The following is a 20,285-nucleotide window of genomic DNA, read 5'->3' on the forward strand; positions in this document are numbered from 1 at the left end:
CAAAATTTAGGAAGAATTATAATTATACCAATTGTGAAGAATCCCAAGGAATCACTTAAGTGTGAAAACAACTATAGACCAGTAGCTAGCATCCCATTATTTGAAAAGTTAAGAGGGGTTAGTTAATGTTGAATTGATAAGATACTTGGACAAATTTAAGATTCTGCATGACTACTAATCAGGGTTTCGATCAGGATACAGTATAGAAACTGTAATAGCATCACTGTTGAATCAGATTGATATTCTGTTTAGCACAGGTACTAGTGCCCTGATCTTACAGCTGGACCCGAGTAGCGCCTTCGATTTAGTGGATCATAATCTACTACTAAACTGCATGAATTCTATTGGGATTAGGGGTAATGTAAAAAACTGGTTTAGTGGATTTTTGAAATATAGATCTTATGAAATGTTTACTGAAGACAAATACTCTTTTACATGGAAGAACTCATGTGGAGTTCCGCAGGGTTCTCCCCTATCCCCGACGTTGTTTAACGTATATTTAGTCTCTCTGGCCCACTTGCTTCAAAATTTGAACATAATGTTTTATATATATGCAGATATTATTTTACTACCCTGCAAGACCATTTCCAATGAGTTAATTACCCAGATTTCCAATGTTTTGAAAAAGGTAGAATCGTGGATAAGGCAGCTTAGGATAAAACTTAACTCTGAAAAAACCAAGATCTTTTTAGCGAGCCCTAATGATAAAATTCAGGAATCAACAATCCAACTTAATGGTCAAAACTTTTGAGATAGCGTCAAATTTGAAGATTTTAGACATAACCCTGGATTGTAGTCTAACTTTTAGGAAGCACAGACCTTATAATTAAAAAAATTATGCACTATTTTTTTTTTTTTTTTTAAAAAAACACTATTAAGGAAATTAAGGACTATTAAGAAGTATTTTGATATGGAATCCTTTTGACTACTGGTTCAGTCTACAGTATTGTCCACTTTTAGATTACTATAATATTATTTATTTAGGATTAACGAAAAAGATTTTATTACAACTTCGACTGGTTCAAAATACCGCAGTTCGTTTAATTTTTGGTCTTAAAAAAATACAACCACATAAGCCCTTATTATACTAGACTACACTGGTTACCGTTTGGGGCCAGAGAGCTTTTTAAATTTGGATGTGTTTGCTATAAGGCACTTTATGGACTACCACCTTCTTATTTAGTACCATATTTGAAATTGTTTAAATCAATAAAGTATACCAGAAATTCGGGGATGTTTATCTTCCCTACCCCAAGGGCATGTCGCTATAAAACATTCTTTGATAGGACTTTAGAATATCAGGCCGGGAAAGTAAATTCTTGGATAAGTCCACTGATTGCTCAGGCTCTTACTCTATATTTAGGAAATTACTAAAAACACATTTATTTGATAAACAAGAATGATGATTTTTAGCATAAGCTTTTTAATGATTTTTATTGGGTTGTGCCTTTTCTTTTAACTATGTTGTATTAATTGAGATATTACTGCATGTCAGAAATTGTATTTTAACCATGATGTATAATTCTGCCCATAGAAATGTGTAAGTGACTATTTATTAACTGAAATGTTAGTTAATTATACTGTTGTGAACCACCTAGAACTATTGGCAGGGCGGTATACAAGAAACTAAATTATTATTAACTTCCTTTGTACAGACTGCTTGAGGCAACTTACAAACCTACTAAAAATCAAAACAAAACACAATGCATAAAACAGATAACCAAAATACATTTTAAAGTAGCATATCAAACATATCCAAGGTAATGCAGGAGCTCAATTCACATCAGCAAAACTTCAGTCCACATCGAAGGCCTAAAAAACCTATCACATCTTTGAATGGTCACTTCCTGAAATGTTTTGGTGAACCAGCAATGCTGGAATAACTTTATGAAAATGAAGACAGAACTTAAACACTTCTAAAGCATTGAAATACTCTCAGGAAACTAGTACCAAAGGATGACTATTTCTTCTACATCTTATGCCTTCTTTTGAAGCAATTTATTCACTGAATATACTGCTTCCACCAAAACAAGACAAAAACTGTTTTAAAGATAAATGTATGCAATGTAGATCGAGAGGAACGCCATAAAGTATGTGGCTTTGGGATCTGTGTTATGTTGTTCACATAGGAGGAAGAGAAGGGAATGTTCAGGAATAGGGGAAATGTGCATCTTACCCAAATCTTCATTGGAGAAAGTCAGAAAAGTGTCATCTTCATTCAAGTTCTTATTAAAATCAATACAGAGGTTGCTCAGCTTTATCTTAATGTTTTTAATTTCCTAAACAAGGAAAAAAAATTAAGCTTAATGGAAGATAAACAAGGCAAATACAAACAGAAAGAGTAGCAGACAACGCTTTGATAATCTTTTAGTCCCTGGAGCTTCAATATGCTAGGTGTACAATCCCTTCCCCCTATAGTTAAGTCCCAAAGCCAAGCAACATACCTGAACAAATCCATGACAAGAAAGGGGTACTGGTGAAGCTCCCCAGCAACAATTTGTGAACTGGTCTGTTCTGCAAAATGTGAAAAACAAGCAATAAACAGGCACCAAGTCAACACAGAAAAAATATTGAGGAACAATGTAGAACTAACCTGTGTGCAATGAGCACCCACATGAGACAGCCTTCAGGAATGCATACTTGCAGAAGTGGAAAACTTCCCACAGGATCCGTCAACAAGCAGGAAGATCATGAAGCCTGGCAGGAGAATAAGCGAAGCAGAAAGCAGGCAATTCAGAACAAGTGAGAGGGCGGGCCGTACTGAATCCGCCAAGGACCAACAGAAAGAAGTTTTATCAAAGGTGAAAATCTAATCTTCCATTCTGTTTCGTCCCTTCCGGATTCAATACGCTAGGCGACATACCAAAAGCAACGGAAGCATCTAGGGAGGGACAGAAGAGCCTGCCCGGAACACCAAGATCCCAAAAGTGGTATCAGTTTCGAGCTGCTACATTCACCCAGAAAAAAAAAAAAAAAAGCAGATAAAAGGTAGGAAGAGAGGACCAAGGAGCCGCCCTGCAAATTTAATCTGGAGAAAATGCGCAAAGACACTGCCCATGAAACAGCAACACTTCTAGTGGAGTGGACCTTAAGGGAAATAGGCAGCAGCTTGCCATGGGTGACATACTGTATATACTCGAATATAGGATGAGATTTTGGGGCCCAAAAATGGAGGTCTTGTCCTATATTCGGGTCATCACCCGACCCCCTCTCCGACTTGATACAGGCCTCTAATAGGCCGGGACAGGAAAGATCCCTCCAATCTCCTGTCCGGCCCGGCTGATGCAAATAATTTTTTTACCCCTCCCCCACATACCTTTTCTGCTATCCTCCCCCGGTACCTTTTTAGTTATCCCTGGTGGTCCAGTGGTGCATGGTCATGACCGCGCTCCTGCGTCCAGGCTTCTTGAGTTCCCGCGCAGCCCTGTACTGCTAGCAAAATGGCTGTCGCCAGTTCTCGTGAGACCTGGCGTCAGCCATTTTGCTAGCAGTACAGGGCTGCACGGGAACTCAAGAAGCTTGCTCCTGCGTGCCTGTGCACTGCGAGCCCCAATGGACGATTCAAAGGAGGTGTGCAGGGCAGGAGGGCGGTCCTGACCATACACTGCTGGACCACCAGGGATAACTAAAAAGGTACTGGGGGAGGTTAGCAGAAAAGGTATGTGGGAGGGAAGGGGGGTTTAAAAAATTATTTGCATCGGCCAGGCCAGGAGGGATCCCTCCTGTCCTGGCCCGGCCTACCAGAGGTGGAAGAGAAAGTGGGACTGGGTGTAGAGCCTAGCAGGGCAAAGAGGGAAGGGGGCTGGGTGCAGAACTTGGTAGGGAGGGAGGCTGAGTGCAGAGCCTGGCAGAGAGGGGCGTGAGGGAGAGAACACTGGGCGCAGGGAATGGTACTTGAATATTAAGCCCCTGTCTTATATTCGAGTTAACCATTTTCCTCCTTTTTGGGGGGAAAAATGGGTCTCAACTTATATTAGAGTATATATGGTAAGCCACAGAAATGGCCATATGAATCCATCGGGCAATAGAGATCAGATGCTGGCCGATTACACTGAGGTGAAGCAGTCAGGACAAAGAGGAGATCAGATAGCCAAAAATTAGTCCTTTCCAAAAGTGGAGAAAGACTCTTGAAGTTCAACTTGCGCAAGATCTGATCCTTTTGATCCAAGCCTGTGGAATGAAATTCAGGCATGTGGGTGCTCATTGCACATAGGTTAGTTCTACATTGTTCCTCAATGTTTTTTCTGTGTTGCCTTGGTGCTTGTTTATTGCTTGTTTTCATGTTTTGCAGAGCAGACCAGTTCCAAAATTGTTTATGTTGCTGGGGAGCTTCCCTAGTAACCCCTACCTTGTCATGGATTTGTTCAGGTATGTTGCTTGGCTTTGGGACTAAACTACAGGGGGCTCTAGCTCTCTAAGGTAAGAGGAGCACGTTTAGTGTTTAGATTTTTGCAATTTCTGGATTGCAATAAAGAGTGTTTAGATTTTTGCAATTTCTGGATTGCAGGAGGAATTGAGCACCAGGGGAAGTCTGAGAAGGGTGGCACAATCAAGCTGGCTTTACAAATCCACTGAAGCTTCTCTGAAGCAGCGGTCCGGCTCTGTGAGACTGTATCCTTTCCTCTGACAGAGTACAATGCACAGGGTCTCAAGGCACTTAAGCCACCGAACCCCTCCAAAAAAAACCAAAAACAAAAACTAAGCAAAAAAATAACAGAACTTTATTTTTCTATACCACCTTAATCAAAAAAATTCTAGGCGGTTTCCACAAAAGAAAACAAACTGGACAATCAGTGAAATACAAAATAGTAAAAAATGAATACAACCTATTGTATTAAAAAGACATTAAAAAATTTAAAATTAATGGAATAAAATAAGAAAGATGCAGAGCATATTCAAAAACGTCTGCATGGATTGCTTGCAGAAATTGAAACTACAGGGGACTCTAATTCTCTCTTTAAGGTAGGAGAAGCATGTGCTCAGAAACGTATTTGGATTTCTGCAACTCCCGGATTGTGGGAAGAGACTGAACACCTAGCGTACTGAATCCAGAAGGGACGCAACAGCATTTAGGGTTCATCTTAGCTACACAATAATATTTCACAATGGCACTGGTCAGAATGTTTTTCTACTTGTTTGTCCATTGTGATTCAATTGTTTATTGTGCTATTGTCAAGATGCAAGCAGGGATTATGTTTGGGAGGAGGAACTAGCATCAGTTCACAGATGAGCACAGATATGAAAAAGTTTATCATGCACAAAAAGAAAGATCTTGATTTAAAATGTACAAGATGTCCTAGAACTGCAGAAAGCATATATCTTACTTCCTGCGTTTCTTTGGGGAGATGCAATCCATTTCTCTTGCCTAATTTGAGCAACCTTTCCAGATACCTTTTAGCTTCTGGCCCGAGAAAATCAGTAGGCAACATTTCCTGCAATAGAAATAAGATGATCCAAGGTTAGAAACAAGCAATCTAATGAAATGTTCCTTTTCATCCACACCTCACCAGAACCACAATGCTTAAAAGGAAAGCAGAAAAGTGCAGTCCCGAGTTCAGCTTTGAAGGATTCACACATGCAGATTGCTCAGAGCATAACCTTTCAGAGCATGCTATAGGTCAGTGTATCGCAGGACACTAGTGTGCCTCCTGAGATTTGAGATGTGCCACGAGATGCTAGGGAGGAGGTACATCCTGTAGGCAATCAGCCGGCACCTGTCCTTCTCTCTGCGTGTGTTCCCTACTGGCACCCTCCACTGGTAGCTCAGAATCCATCTGGAGAGCATTAGCACATGCACCGACGTCGATGTGATGACATCATGCATGCGCATGACATCATATCATCGCATCAGCGTACTTCCGGATGCCTCGAGCTGCAGGCACTATATTTAGTGTACCATGGCTTGACAGTTTGCGGGACACTGCTACAGGGTATTCCTGGGAATACGTTTAAGGCAAGAGAAAAACTGGACACATTGTTCAGTACACACACAGTTCACTAGATCACCTTTCAGTATAGATAAAGAACATAACATAAGAATTTGCTTCCGCTGGGTCAGACCAGAGGTCCATCGTGCCCAGCAGTCTGCACTCGCGGCGGCCCATCAGGTCCATGACCTGTCATGTTATCTTGATTTAGCCCTATAGCCCCCTTGTTTTTATCTATACTCTTTCCATACTCTTATCTACCCTTATCTGTATCCCTCAATCCCCCTATCCTTCAGGAATCCATCCAATCCCTCTTTGAATCCCCGTAGTGTACTCTGCCCGACCACTTCCTCCGGGAGCATGTTCCATGTGTCCACAACCCTCTGTGTGAAGAAGAACCTCCTGGCAATGGTTCTAAACTTGTCCCCTTCCAGTTTCTCCGAGTGCCCTCTTGTGCCTGTGGTTCCCCGTAGTTTGAAGAATCTATCCTTGTCTACCTTCTCTATGCCCTTCATGATCTTGAAAGTTTCTATCATGTCTCCCCTAAGTCTCCTCTTTTCCAGGGAGAAGAGCCCCAGCTTGTCCAGCCTATCAGCGTATGAACAATCCTCCATGCCATTTATCATTTTCATACCTCTTCTCTGGACCCTCTCAAGTATGCACAAAAAGAATGTAGCTCTAGAATAGAGAATGACACGGTGACAAAATTCATCACCGTCCCCGTCCCCGCGGATAACCGCGGGAAATAATCCCATGTTATTTTCTAGTGTCTATTTCAACCTTGGTCCTTCTACACCAGCATTCTTCAAAGCAAAGCTTGCAGGTCAGTGGTTGTGGCCATTCATACTCCGATTCTTCCCTCTCTCCTTAAAGAATGACATGAAGATGGTTTCCCGCGGTTATCCGCGGGGACGGGAACGGTGATGAATTTTGTCACCGTGTCATTCTCTATTCTAGAACTTAAGAATCTAGAAACAAATGGAGAAAGCATGCTGAACATGGCCTAGTATTGTCTTTTCAACTCCTCTGACGCACAACTGTGTACGTCAGACCTGGGCATTGTATGGCCCCCAGGCCACATCCAGCACTTTGGCTGTCTGTCCGGCCCACATGAGATGAATGGCAAATTAGGAAAACATAATTCTACATTATATATGCAAAACAACTGTTGGTGTTTTTACTATGCCCGTTTCACATTTTCATAGCCTAATCGTAACATCTACCAGTAGTAGCTAATCAAAACCATACAATTTATTGCTTTTCATAAAGAGATAAAATTAATGTGGAGCAGAATAGAATTCAGTTTATTGGTTCAGTCCTCAAACACAGTCCATTTCTCATGTGGCCCTTTGGGAAAATTAAATGCCCACCCTTGGTGTACATGTATCTCTCTTTTCTGTCTGTGGGGGTAGTTTTGTGTCAGGATGTGACGAAGTTGCATGGGAAAGATTTTGAAGTGGGGCACTTGCCTCTTTTAGGTATGAGCCAGTTTGCAAGGTGGTAGTGCAGTGGTAGGGGGTCGTTCTGCGAGGATGGAGACGCTTTACAGGATAGTGGAGTATGGAACTATTGAGGGGGGGAATAGGTAGGGGATCAGTAGCAAGGGAGTAGTTTTTAGATTAGAAGTTTGCAGTGGGGCAGGAAGGGAGTAGCTATAAGAGGGTGGGGCAATGGTGAAGGGGGTACATGAAGCAGTTTGTCCCCTCTCCTCCCAGGCAGACATTCTACCCCTTTTATATAATTCTTTTCAACTTCTGTTGGGTTGTAATGATTTTATTTCTTTTTATCATCAGTAGTTTCACGTGTTTTCACAAGTTCAAATGTTTATTATTGAAAGTTTATAAACACTGCCTGTTCTATTCATTTTTTGCATGTATTTATTCTTCACGTATGTTTATGGTTTGCTCACTTGGGACCAAGTTCTCCAAATAGGTTCATTTTACACATACCTGGATAGAAACGAAGTTTCACCAGTATGGCTCATTTTAAGATTTCTATATTTATTCATGTTTTTCATTTATTGGTCTTAGAGAAATTACCATATCACCATTTAGTTTCATGTTTTCTCTTGATTAGGCCCTTGATTAACTACTGTTGATCAGAACAAAGGCCTTCTCTGGATCCCACTCTTCTGAAGCCAAACGTGTCTGCTCAAATAGTTCACTTGGACATTCCAATGCCCTCTTAGTAATGTAAGCTGTTGCCAATGCCAGGTGAGTCTCAGCCCAGCAGAGCAGAAGGGAGGCTTCTGGGGCTATTGTTGCACTCCTCCTGTCCCCTTTCCTGTTAACAGACCCATTGCTGTTGTGCTAACACTGACCACTCTGCCCTTCCTACAGAGCTTTTTTGTGTAGCTCTGATTCCATAAGAGTCATCAATAGAATCATCTTAAAATTAATCAATACCCCTTAGCTACCTGCTTATAGCAGTGCACTCTCTAGACAATAAGGCTGGCACTCGCAGTTAGCACCACCAACCTGAGAGCCTCCAGAATCAAGCCAAATAGACTGGATGTACCTATCACCGTTTAAAAGTTGTATGCACCAGCAGTGGTGTCCACTGGAGGAAGTACTGTCCACCGATTCAGAAGACAGCTCTGTAGCAGGTGAACCAGTTGGATGGTAACCATCATAGGCTCTAGAACAGCGGTCTCAAACACGCGGCCCCCCCAGGGACTATTTTGCGGCCCGCAATCTGTCCTCGCCTAAAACAGGGGTCCCTAATCTGCTTCCCTTCCCACTGCTCTCCCCCAAGCCGCCGCAATCGGGGAACAGGCCGCCACCTCCACAATCGGGGAACAGGCCAGTGCAAAGGTCTTAACTCTCCCTGCTTATCTTCCCCAGCTCAGAGCTGACCAATTCTCGCCACCCGACGTCAATTCTAACGTCGGGGAGGAAGTTCCAGGCCAGCCAATCACTGCCTGGCTGGCCCGGAAGTTCCTCCCCGACGTTAGAATTGGTCTGCCAGTGTTGAGAGTTTCTAGTTTCTAGGAGACCTCTTCCATTGGTGTAGCTTGGAGATCCCCACCAACCACAATGGAGATTGGTGCAATTTTTTTTGTGAGGGCCTGAGGCTAAAAGTGGGACCAAGGCTGGTCTGGTCTAACCCCCCGCCCCCCAGCTTTTCACCACTGCTGCATGCAGGAGTTCCCTCCTGTTGCCCTAATCTAAGCAGGTTGCTGTCTGTTCTCTCCCAAATGAAACTGGTCCTGCTTTGATCTAGGCTCCCCAACTCCAAACATTACCTTCAGTGCCAAATGTTTGACTTTTTTTAAGCTTCAGCAGCTTGGGGGGGGGGAAGGGGAAAAGACAGGCAGAAGACATCCAGGCTGAGATGGCAGGGCAGGGGCAAGACGACTTCTCCAGGTGTCCTCTAAGTCTCTGAAAGGCCGTGGAAGAATCCTGGTATTTCCTCTCAGATATGCTCAACTAGTGCACCCTCTCTATCCAAGAATAGCCCCAGCTGCACAGTTGTGTTTACCACCATCTGCTGGAGACATATACTGGTGAGAACAGGCTGCACAGTGCCTTTTATAGGGACAGGGTACACAAGAATTTGCTCTCCATCTCCCACCTGCTGTTTGGTGGACATAGCCCACTGCTTTTGGGCTGATCTGGAGGACAATAGGATCCGATCCAATCCAATCCAACTCTTAATCTTGTATACTGAGTCATCCCAACTATGGGGCTCGATCCAGTTCACACAAAGTTTTTGAAAGGACAAGGAAGTCATTAATTGCAATCCCTTATTTATCATTTAAAGATTTCAGAAATAGATAGGTTTTTAAAAGGTAAGGTACACATGCACTTAAAAGTGAATTTTATAACAGGGTGCCTAAGTTGTCAAGGCATACGGGCTTATGTTTCTTGTACAGGAGAGAAGAAAAGAAAAAAGAGAGAAAGAGGGGGGGGGGGGTGTCAGTACCAGCTCTGCTGCTTCGGGTAAGGGAGAGAGGGAATGGGGGGGGGGAAGAGAAAGTGACCAAGAAAGAAGGGAAGATTATGCTGGACCTACAAGTGGGGGGTGGGGGAAGATAGAGAAGTGGGAGACAACAATTTTTACATTAACTCTCAAATAACCAGAAAATACAGTTATCTAGCATCCACCACTTCCCATGGGTACTACTGTAGTTTTATGAAGTTAGCTCAGAGAAAGTAAGAGCACATGTTTACAACTGTCCTGAGGCAGTTGTATATTTTATAGAATACACAAATAGCACAGTTACTTACCGTAACAGTTGTTATCCAGGGACAGCAGGCAGCTATTCTCACAAGTGGGTGACGTGATTCAATGGAGCCCCGATGAGGACGCCTCACAAGCAGTCTTGCTTGAAGAAACTCGAAGTTTCGAGTCGACCGCACTGCGCATGCGCGAGTGCCTTCCCGCCCAGCGTGGGCGCGTCGCCTCAGTTCAGATAGCCAGCAGAGAAGCCAAACCAGGGGAGGTGGGTGGGATGTGAGAATAGCTGCCTGCTGTCTCTGGATAACAACTGTTACAGTAAGTAACTGTGCTTTATCCCAGGACAAGCAGGCAGGTATTCTCACAAGTGGGTGACCTCCAAGCTAACCAAAATGGAATGGTGGGAGAGTTGGCAACTTAGGCGAATAAATTTTGCAATACAGTTTGGCCAAACTGTCCATCCCGTCTGGAGAAAGTATCCAGACAATAATGAGAAGTAAAGGTATGAACCGAGGACCAAGAGACAGCTTTACAAATCTCCTCAATCAGTGTCGATCTGAGGAAAGTTACAGAAGCTGCCATTGCTCTGACCTTATGGGCTGTGACTCTACTGTGAAGGGGTAATCCAGCCTGGGCATAGCAGAAAGAGATACAAGCCACCATCCAGTTGGAGATGGTACACTTAGAGATAGGACGTCCCAACTTGTTCGGATCAAAGGAGAGGAAAAGTTGAGGAGCAGTTCTGTGCGGTTTGGTGCGTTCCAGATAGAAAGCCAAAGCACGCTTACAGTCCAGAGTATGAAGGGCTGATTCTCCAGGATGAGAATGAGGCTTTGGAAAAAACACTGGAAGAACAATGGATTGATTGAGATGAAATTCCGAGACCACTTTAGGAAGGAATTTTGGATGAGTGCGGAGAACCACCTTGTCATGATGGAACACTGTAAAAGGCAGATCTACAACTAATGCTTGAAGCCCACTAACTCGTTGAGCAGAAGTGAGACCAATGAGAAACATCACTTTCCAAGTGAGATATTTCAGATGAGCCTTGTCAATAGGTTCGAATGGAGGTTTCATAAGCTGAGAAAGAATATTGAGGTCCCAAACCACTGAAGGCGGTTTGAGAGGAGGATTGACATGGAAAAGTCCTTTCATGAATCTGGAAACCACAGGATGAGCAGAGAGAGGTTTCCCATGAAGCGGCTGATGGAATGCAGCAATTGCACTAAGATGGACTTGTATCGATGTAGACTTGAGGCCAGAATGAGAAAGGTGCAAAAGATAGTCCAAAACTGAAGATAAGGAGGAATGTTGTGGCTCCTGATGAGAAAAACACCAAGTAGAAAATCTAGTCCATTTTTGGTGATAGCATTATCTAGTAGCAGGCTTCTGGGAAGCTTCCAAAACATCCCTCACAGCTTGCGAAAAGTGGAGAGGAGTTATGTTGAGAGGAACCAAGCTGTCAGGTGGAGAGACTGCAGGTTGGGATGAAGCAGAGATCCCTGATGCTGTGTAAGCAGCGATGGAAACACTGGTAGAAGGAAGGGCTCCCTGCTGCCGAGTTGAAGTAGAAGGGAGTACCAAGGTTGTCTGGGCCACCGAGGAGCAATCAGAATCATGGTGGCATGGTTGGACTTCAGCTTGACCAGAGTCTTTTGAATGAAAGGAAATGGAGGAAACGCATATAGAAAGAGATTCGTCCAGTCCAGAAGAAAGGCATCTGCCTCGAGGCGAAGAAGAGTGTAGATCCTGGAGCAGAACTGAGGCAGTTTGAAGTTGTGGGGGGCTGCAAAGAGGTCTATCCGAGGCGTTCCCCACAGAGAGAAAATGTGATGAAGGGGCATGGAATGGAGAGTCCACTCGTGAGGTTGCAGAAGACGACTCAAGTTATCCGATAAGGCATTGACCGCCCTCTGAATGTAAACAGATTTGAGGAAGGTGTTGTGGCGAATTGCCCAATCCCAAACTTTTAGAGCTTCCTAACAGAGGGAGGCCGATCCCGTGCCTCCCTGCTTATTGACATAATACATGGCGACTTGATTGTCCGTGCGAATGAGGACTACACGGTCATGAAACAGATGTTGAAAAGCATTGAGAGCATTGAAAATCGCCCTGAGTTCCAGGAGATTGATGACACTGGCGGTCTGTACTGGTTCAATAGCCTTGAGTGCTGAGACCATTCAGATGAGCCCCCCCAAGCGTAAGTCGAAGAGTTGGTCGTGAGAACCTTCTGATGTGGGGGGGGGGGCGGCGCATGTGAAACAGTAAGCCTCTGGATAAATTGGAAGAGAGCATCCACCAGCGAAGAGACTGTCAGACCAGGAGTGACCTGGATGTGTCGAGTCAGAGGGTCAGAAACTTGTGTCCATTGAGATGCCAGCGACCATTGAGGAATTCTGAGGTGAAGTCTGGCAAAAGGAGTCACGTGTACTGTAGAGGCCATGTGGCCCAGAAGAACCATCATGTGTCTCGCCGAGACGGACGGGCGAGAGGACACTGAATGACAAAGATGGAGAAGAGCTTCCAGACGTTGGAGGGAGGAACGCTCTGAGTTGGATAGTATCCAGAACAGCTCCAATGAAGGGAAGAGTCTGGGAAGGTTGTAGATGGGATTTTGGAAAGTTGATCTCGAACTCCAGACTCTGCAGGAGCCAGATAGTGCGCTGAGTCGCCAGGACGACTCCCTGAGACGTGGAATCCTTGATGAGCCAGTCGTCCAGGTAGGGAGACACCTGAAGACAATGGTTCCTGAGCGCTGCGGCCACCACAACCAGACACTTGGTGAAAACTCTGGGAGACAAGGCCAGGCCGAAAGGTAGCACTCGGTATTGAAGATGAAGATGTCTCACCCGAAATCTGAGGTATTGACGGGAGGCCGGATGAATGGGAATGTGTGTAGGCCTCCTTGAGATCCAGAGAGCATAACCAGTTGTTCTGCTCGAGGAGGGGATACAGAGATGCCAAGGTCAGCATGCAAAACTTTTCTTTGACCAGATATTTATTGAGCACCCTGAGATCCAAAATAGGACGCAGATCGCCCGTCTTCTTCGGAACAAGGAAGTACCGGGAGTAAAAACCCTTGTTCTGTTGAGCCAAAGGAACCGGCTCGATAGCCCGGAGCTGCAGCAAAGCCTGAGCTTCCTGAAGAAGAAGGGCGGTCAGGGCAGAGGAGGAAGGATACTCTCTTGGAGGATGTTCCGGAGGAACTTGATGGAACTGAAGAGAGTATCCCTCCCGTACGATAGAAAGGATCCATAGGTCGGAGGTAATAGTCGTCCATCGGTGGTAAAAATGATGGAGACTACTTCGATAGGGGGAAAAACGGGGAAAGGCAGAATGACTGATGTTATGCTTTGAAAGAGACAGTCAAAAAGGCTGAGGAGCCTTGGGGACAGCAGATGGCTGAGGCTTCTGTTGCTTCTGCGGATGCTGCCTCTTAACAGGCTGACAGATGGCAGGAGCCTGTTTAATTGGAAAACGCCACTGGTAAATCAAAGGCGGGCGTGAAGGACGAGGAGGAGCTGGCTTGGGCTTCAGGCGGAGAATAGATTGGAAAGACTTCTCATGGTCTGAAAGCTTTTTGGTTGCTGCCTCAATGGACTCATCGAAGAAGTCAGTACCAGCACACGGGACATTAGCCAGCCTGTCTTGCAGATTGGGGTCCATGTCGATGGTCCGCAGCCACGCAAGGCATCGCATGGCTACCGAGCAAGCCATAGCCCGAGCAGACAGCTCAAAGGCATCATAGGAGGACTGCATCAGTTGTAACCGGAGTTGGGACAAAGAAGCCAGGACCTCTTCGTATTCAAAATGAGCTCGAAAATCCAAGTAGGGCATGAACTTGGGAAGGACAGACAGGAAAAATTCAAAATAGGTAATAAAATGAAAATTATAATTGAGAACTCTGGATGTCATCATAGAGTTCTGGTAAATGCACTTGCCAAACCTGTCCATCGTCTTGCCCTCCCTGCCAGGTGGAACAGTCGCATATACCTGGGAGGGGTGAGACCGCTTCAATGAAGATTCCACCAAAAGGGATTGATGGGAGAGCTGGGCACCGTCAAACCCCTTATGATGAACTGTGTGGTATCTGGCATCCAATTTTCCAAGAACAGCGGGGATCGAATAGGGGGTCTCCAGACAGCTGACAAAGGTCTGATCCAGCAGCTTATGAAGAGGGAAGCTTGAGGGATTCAGCAGGAGGTTGAGGGAGATGCATGGTCTCGAGATACTCCTTCGAAAATTTGGACCCAGTGTCCAGTTGTATGTCCAAATCAGCTGCCACCTGTCGAAGAAAAGAGGAGAAAGTCAGCTGGTCAGCCAAAGCAGGGCCTCGAGGTCTCTTGATCCAATGAGGACGGGGATCTAGATGGAGAAAAAGACCCCACCGTGTCCTCGAGATCCTGTAGTGGAGGAGGCGAAGTAGTCAGTGGGGAGTACTGAAGAAAAGGCTGCTTCCGATGAGGCGAGGCATGCCTGGACAAGTGCTTCGAAGAATGCCTCGATCGATGATGCGAGCTGTGCCTCGAAGCAGGCCTCGACAAACGAGGCGAATGTGTCTTCGCTGAGGCCCCCAGAGAATGGATGGGGCTGGAAGCGGTGGATCGAAGCAGAGGTGGTTGACTGGAAGAACCACGAGGCACTCGCAAAGACTCAAGCCCTTGCATCGAGTGAATCGGTTCCAATGGAGGCACTTGCAAAGACTCTGCTCCTTGCGATGCATGCATCGATGCCAGACCAGACACTCTCAGAGACTTTGCTCCCTGTAGAGAGTGTGCGTATGGCTGAGGCACCAGAGGCGGCTCGACCTTGCGGGAGACCTCCACGTGCCCAGGCTGGATTTGAGAGAGAAGCTTCAGCCCCATTGTGGTAAAGAGCTGAATGAATTGCTTCTCAAGTAAGGTCTGGAACAAAGCCAGCAAGGATGGATCCGCGTCACCAATGGGACCACCTGCACAGGCTTCATGCTCCTTCGAGGCAGTGTGAAAGTGCTTGGACTTAGAAGTCTTGGGTACTTTAAGCACTACAGGAGGAATGGGCTGCTACGCTATCTGACCTGAGGAGACAGAAGGAGGCACCGCAGCCTGCGTCGAAGACAGAGCTGGTACAAACGAGGCCGGTTTGATGAGGCTCGAAGAAGATGTGAAAGCCTGGAGAGCCTCGGGAGAGGCCGACGGTGAAGCACCCTTCGATGACGAACGCTCCATCGAAGACTCCATGCTGAACAGCGTCTCCCACAAGATGCAACGACGCTTGAAAGCACGGGCTGTAAATGTTGAGCAAGGCTGGCACGATTTCAGGAGGTGTTGAGGCCCGAGACACTGAAGACAGCGTCGATGAGGGTCTGTCAGTGAAATCGCGCACTGGCACTTGGAACACTTTTTAAAACCGGTAGCAGGCCAGGACATAGGCCGGAAAAGCTCCGCCACAAGATCGAAGCCGCGGGGCTGCGGCCACGTGGCCTGCCCGGTCGAACGAACGGAAGAATTTTTTTTTAAACAAGAAAAGTATGATGAAAATCAGCGATTAAGAAAAAAAGAACCCCAAACCGCGGACTTTAGAAGGCACAAGTGAAAAAACTTCATGCAGAGAGTCGAAGACGGACTTCTCGGCTCCGCGGAAAAGTAAAAACTGAGGAGACGCGCCCTGTGCTGGGCGGTAAGGTATTCGCGCATGCGCGGTGCGGGTGACTCGAAACTTCGAGTTTCTTCAAGCAGGACTGCTTGTGAGGTGTCCGCATCGGGGCTCCGTTGGATCATGTCACCCACTTGTGAGAATACCTGCCTGCTTGTCCTGGGATAATACATCATTCCAATCCTGTCCCCCTCTGCCCGGTTTGATTCTCAGTATACTGTCTGTGTTATAACCAAAGTGGTTTACATATTACATACAAGTGCTATATTTTCTCTGTCTCTAGTGTACTCAGTCTAAATCTCTGCCCCCCAAACACCAATACATACATCGTGTAAAGTACACTAACTTCTCTTAAGCAATTTTCTGCTACTTGAACATATAACCACTGTTATTGGGTAGTAACTACAAACTCACTTTAGACTTCTCTCAGGGATTGGAATATCTAATCTAATCTTTTATTTATGGATCGCACTATACCTGCATAGGTTCAAGGCGATTTACAAGTAAGAGAACCCTTGTTAGAGCAGGGGGAACATACAATTGAAGGTTAAATTAAATAAAACATATCAGATTTACAATAAACTCATTATACAGACTGAACAGAGATGTCAACAGGAGTAGAGACAAATAGCAGCAAACATTTTACAAATTTGATTTAATATTGGGCACTGCTGGAGTGGAACTGATAGTTTTATTGTAGACAAGCGAAGTGGAATTACTGTAATCAGTTAAAGACTGATGAGCGTCATAGTCATTGGAGCTGCACAACTCATTCTGAAAGAGAACATAAGAATTGCCGCTGCTGGGTCAGGCCAGTGGTCCATTATGCCCAGCAGTCCGCTCAGGCGGCAGCCCTCTGGTCAAAGACCAGCGCCCTGAGACTAGCCCTATCTGTGTACGTTCTGGTTCAGAAGGAACTTGTCTAACTTTGTCTTGAATCCCTGGAGGGTGTTATACTCACATTACCCTTTTCTTAAAGTCACTGCATTGGCTTCCTATTTGTTTCCAAATACAATTCAAACTCCTCTTATTGACCTACAAATGTATTCACTCACCTGCCCCTCACTATCTCTCTTCACTTATGTTCCCGCCCACGAGCTCTACTCAGCTGATAAGTCCGTCCTACCTATGCCCTTCTTCTCTTCTGCAAACTGCCCGAATCCCTATGGCATGCTCCATTGCTGGCAGTGTTCAAGTCCAAGTAAAAAGTCCACTTCTTCAAGAGTGCTTTCAACTAACTTCTCTCACCTTGGGTTCTGCATCCACAATCCTATATGTCATGTCTGTCTGCCCAAGTTAAGATTGCAAGCTCTTCCAAGCAGGGACCTTCTACTAAAAATGTCCATGTATAGCACTGTGTACGCCTTTCAGCGCTATATAAGTGATAAATAGTAGTATGTACATCTATTGAGACTTTCCTTTGAAGACAATTGTTAAAGCATAATTAAACCAGGTTCCTTGTCTTTGGCATTCCTGTCCCAACTAACCTGCAGTTGCTCAAGTCTTTGATACACATCTTGCCTCATGCTCATTTCCACATCAAACTCAGACAATGTCTTGTCAGCTTCTGTACTTGCATTACGAATGTCCTTGTGAGGGGAAACATGCTGAGGGAAATCCAGAACGTTCCTTTGAACTGTAACATTAAAAAACAGCAGTATGTCAGAGCCAGCTACACAAAAATATTTCATGGATATGGTCACAGATGCTAGATGGGTTGAGAACAGTTTGCAGTTTCCAGTGGGACAGTGCAGAGCTTCACATTCCACCACAAACTGTGCTAAGCAGACAACATGATCTTAATTGGACATCTCCCTCACCCTGCCGCATGCCATAGAGATGTTACCTTGTTGGAGTTGTTCCATAACCCCAGATAAATATTATAATAGTCATGTCAGACTCATTTCAATTTATTAGCTGCTTCAAACTGTAGGTGAAAATCAAAAACCCACAATATCAAAGTAACATTATGAATTATACAACAAACAAAGGAAGAAGCAATAAAGATAGAGATTATCGAGGTAAGAACCTAATCCTTTCTTGTAAAATAGGCGAGTCATTCTGGGAAGTGAATCCAAACGCTTTGCAGAAAGTATCAATCAGTTTTCAAAGCCTCCTCCTTCCTCAGTGGAGTGTGCTGCCCCCTTCAGTTTTTACCAAACAGGCGAAAGTCCTCATAACAGAATATACTGTAAGGAGAGGTACAAGGTGCCCACTAATAACAGGTCTGTTCTGCTCTGCAAGAAGTACATTATACTAAACACAATTTAAGAATATGGACCAATAAAAACAGAAGTGTAAAACTGCAAGCTTAACATATGGAGCTAGTACATTCCCCAATGTGACATGTGCGTTTCTCTCTCTCTTTTTTTTTTTTGGGGGGGGGAGGGTTGCTTTTTTACAATTGCAGAAGTGCTTGAATCCCTTAACTCTGACTGGCCTAAAAGATTTCACACTAGAAACTAATCATTTCTGTTTGAGACACTACTCAGTAAGCAGGCAAATTATATGAAGTATAGAGCGGGGGGTTCCAGAACACACAAATTTATAAGAATCCATGTAAGAACCTAAATTTTATTTTTAGTGCAGTAGATGTGTCATTCTGGACAAGTGGGATCTACCAAAGCAGTCTCTGGAGCCTAGGGTGGAACTGATGAGTTTGCCTTCAATACCGAGGACCCAAAGGCTGCATCCAATCTTGCTGCTAAGTCATAAGAACATAAGAATGTCCGCTGCTGGGTCAATCAGTGATCCATTGTGCTCCCGCGGTGGCCCTTAGGTCAAAAACCATTGAGACTAGCCTTACCTGTGTACGTTCTGGTTCAGCAGGAACTTGAATCCCTGGAGGGTGTTTTCCCCTATAACAGCCTCCGGAAGAGCGTTCCAGATTTCTACCACTCTCTGGGTGAAGAAGAACTTCCTTATGTTTGTACAGAATCTGTCCCCTTTTAACTTTAGAGTACCCTCTCGTTCTCTCTACCTTGAGGAGGCTGAACAACCCATCTGTCTACTAAGTCTATTCCTTTCATTAACTTGAATGTATCAATCATGTTCCCTCTCAGTCTCCTCTTTTCAAGGAAGAAAAGGCCCAGTTTCTCTAATCTCACTGTACGGCAGCTCCTCCAGCCCTTTAACCATTTTAGTTGCTCTTCTCTGGACCCTTTCGAGTAGTACTATGTCCTTCTTCAAGTATGGCGACCAGTGCAAGACACAGTATTCCAGGTGAGGGCGTACCATGGCCCAGTACAGTGGCATGATAACCTTCTCCAATCTTTCATGATCCCCTTCTTAATCATTCCTAGCATTCTGTTCACCTTTTTGCCACCGCAGCACATTGTGCGGATGGCTTAATCGACTTGTCAACCAGTACACCCAAGTCTCTTTCCTGGGGGGTCTCTCCAAGTACTGCACCGGACATCCTGTATTCGTGTATAAGTTTTGTTACCGACATGCATCATCACCTTACACTTATCCACGTTAAACCTCAATTGCCATGTCGCGGCTCATTTCTTGAGCGTGTTTGTCATATTGCAGGTCTTAGCAATCCTCCTGCATCTTCACTACTCTGAATAACTTCATATCGTCTGCAAATTTAATCACCTCACTTGTCATACCAATTTCCAGGTCGTTTAGAAATATGTTGAAGAGCACGGGTCCAAGCACTGAACCCTGCAGCACTCCACTCATGATGCTTTTCCAGTCCCAAGTATTGTCCATTTACCCCCACTATGTGTTTCCTATCCACCAGCCAGTTTTTAATCCACGTATTTCACCCTCGATTCCATGGCTCACAATTTTTCAACCTTGTCGAACGCCTTCTGAAAATCCAGATATACAATGTCAACCAGGTCACCCTTTGCTGAAGCCGTGCTGCCTGGTCCTCAGATTGTATCCGCCAAGGTGGTCAACGATGCGGTCCTTTATCAGCTCCTCTACCATCCTTCCCGGTGCTGAGGTCAGACTTACCGGGCTGTAGTTTCCCAGATCTCCCCTCAAACCTTTTCTTGAAGACCTGCGTAACATGCGCCTCTTTTCAGTCTTCCGGAATACTTCCCAATTTGATTGACAGATTGGTTATTATTTGAAGCAGTTCAGCTATAACCCCTTTCAGTTCCTTAATTACCTTTGGGTGGATGCTGTCCGGTCCCGGGGATTTATCGTTTTTGAGCCTATCAATCTGCCTGCATACCTCTTCTAGACTGCCGGTCGACCCTGTCAGTTTCCCATCTTTGTTTCCTGTTTATAGCCTGTCGGTCTCTGGTATATTGGCTATATCCTCTTCGGTAAATACAGACGCAAAAAATGTGTTCAGTTTGTCAGCGATAGCTTTGTCCTCCTTCAGTACTCCCTTTATTCCCTGGTCATGTAACGGCCCCACTGCTTCCTTCGCAGGTCGTTTCCCCTTAATATATTGAAAGAACAGCTTAAAATTTTTTTGCCTCCTTAGCTATTTTTTCCTCATAGTCTCTTTTGGCCCCTCTTACCACCTTATGGCGCTTGCTTTGATGTTGTTTGTGCTTTTTCCAGTTTTTGTCCATTTCCATT

The 20,285-nt window shown here is 45.0% G+C and overlaps 1 protein-coding gene across 1 annotated transcript in view; it reads right to left on the bottom strand.

Moving 5' to 3' along the window:
• THOP1 (thimet oligopeptidase 1) overlaps positions 1-20,285 on the bottom strand; it is a 67,822-nt gene that overhangs the window by 34,062 nt on the left and 13,475 nt on the right. The window contains exons 3-5 of the mRNA XM_033956173.1: positions 17,228-17,376; positions 5,325-5,432; positions 2,177-2,279 (exon numbers count right to left, since the gene is read on the bottom strand). Coding sequence (XP_033812064.1) covers positions 2,177-2,279; positions 5,325-5,432; positions 17,228-17,376 — 360 coding nt within the window. The remainder of the gene's footprint in view (positions 1-2,176; positions 2,280-5,324; positions 5,433-17,227; positions 17,377-20,285) is intronic.

Source organism: Geotrypetes seraphini, chromosome 8 (genome assembly GCF_902459505.1).
Source record: "Geotrypetes seraphini chromosome 8, aGeoSer1.1, whole genome shotgun sequence".
NCBI lineage: Eukaryota > Metazoa > Chordata > Amphibia > Gymnophiona > Dermophiidae > Geotrypetes > Geotrypetes seraphini.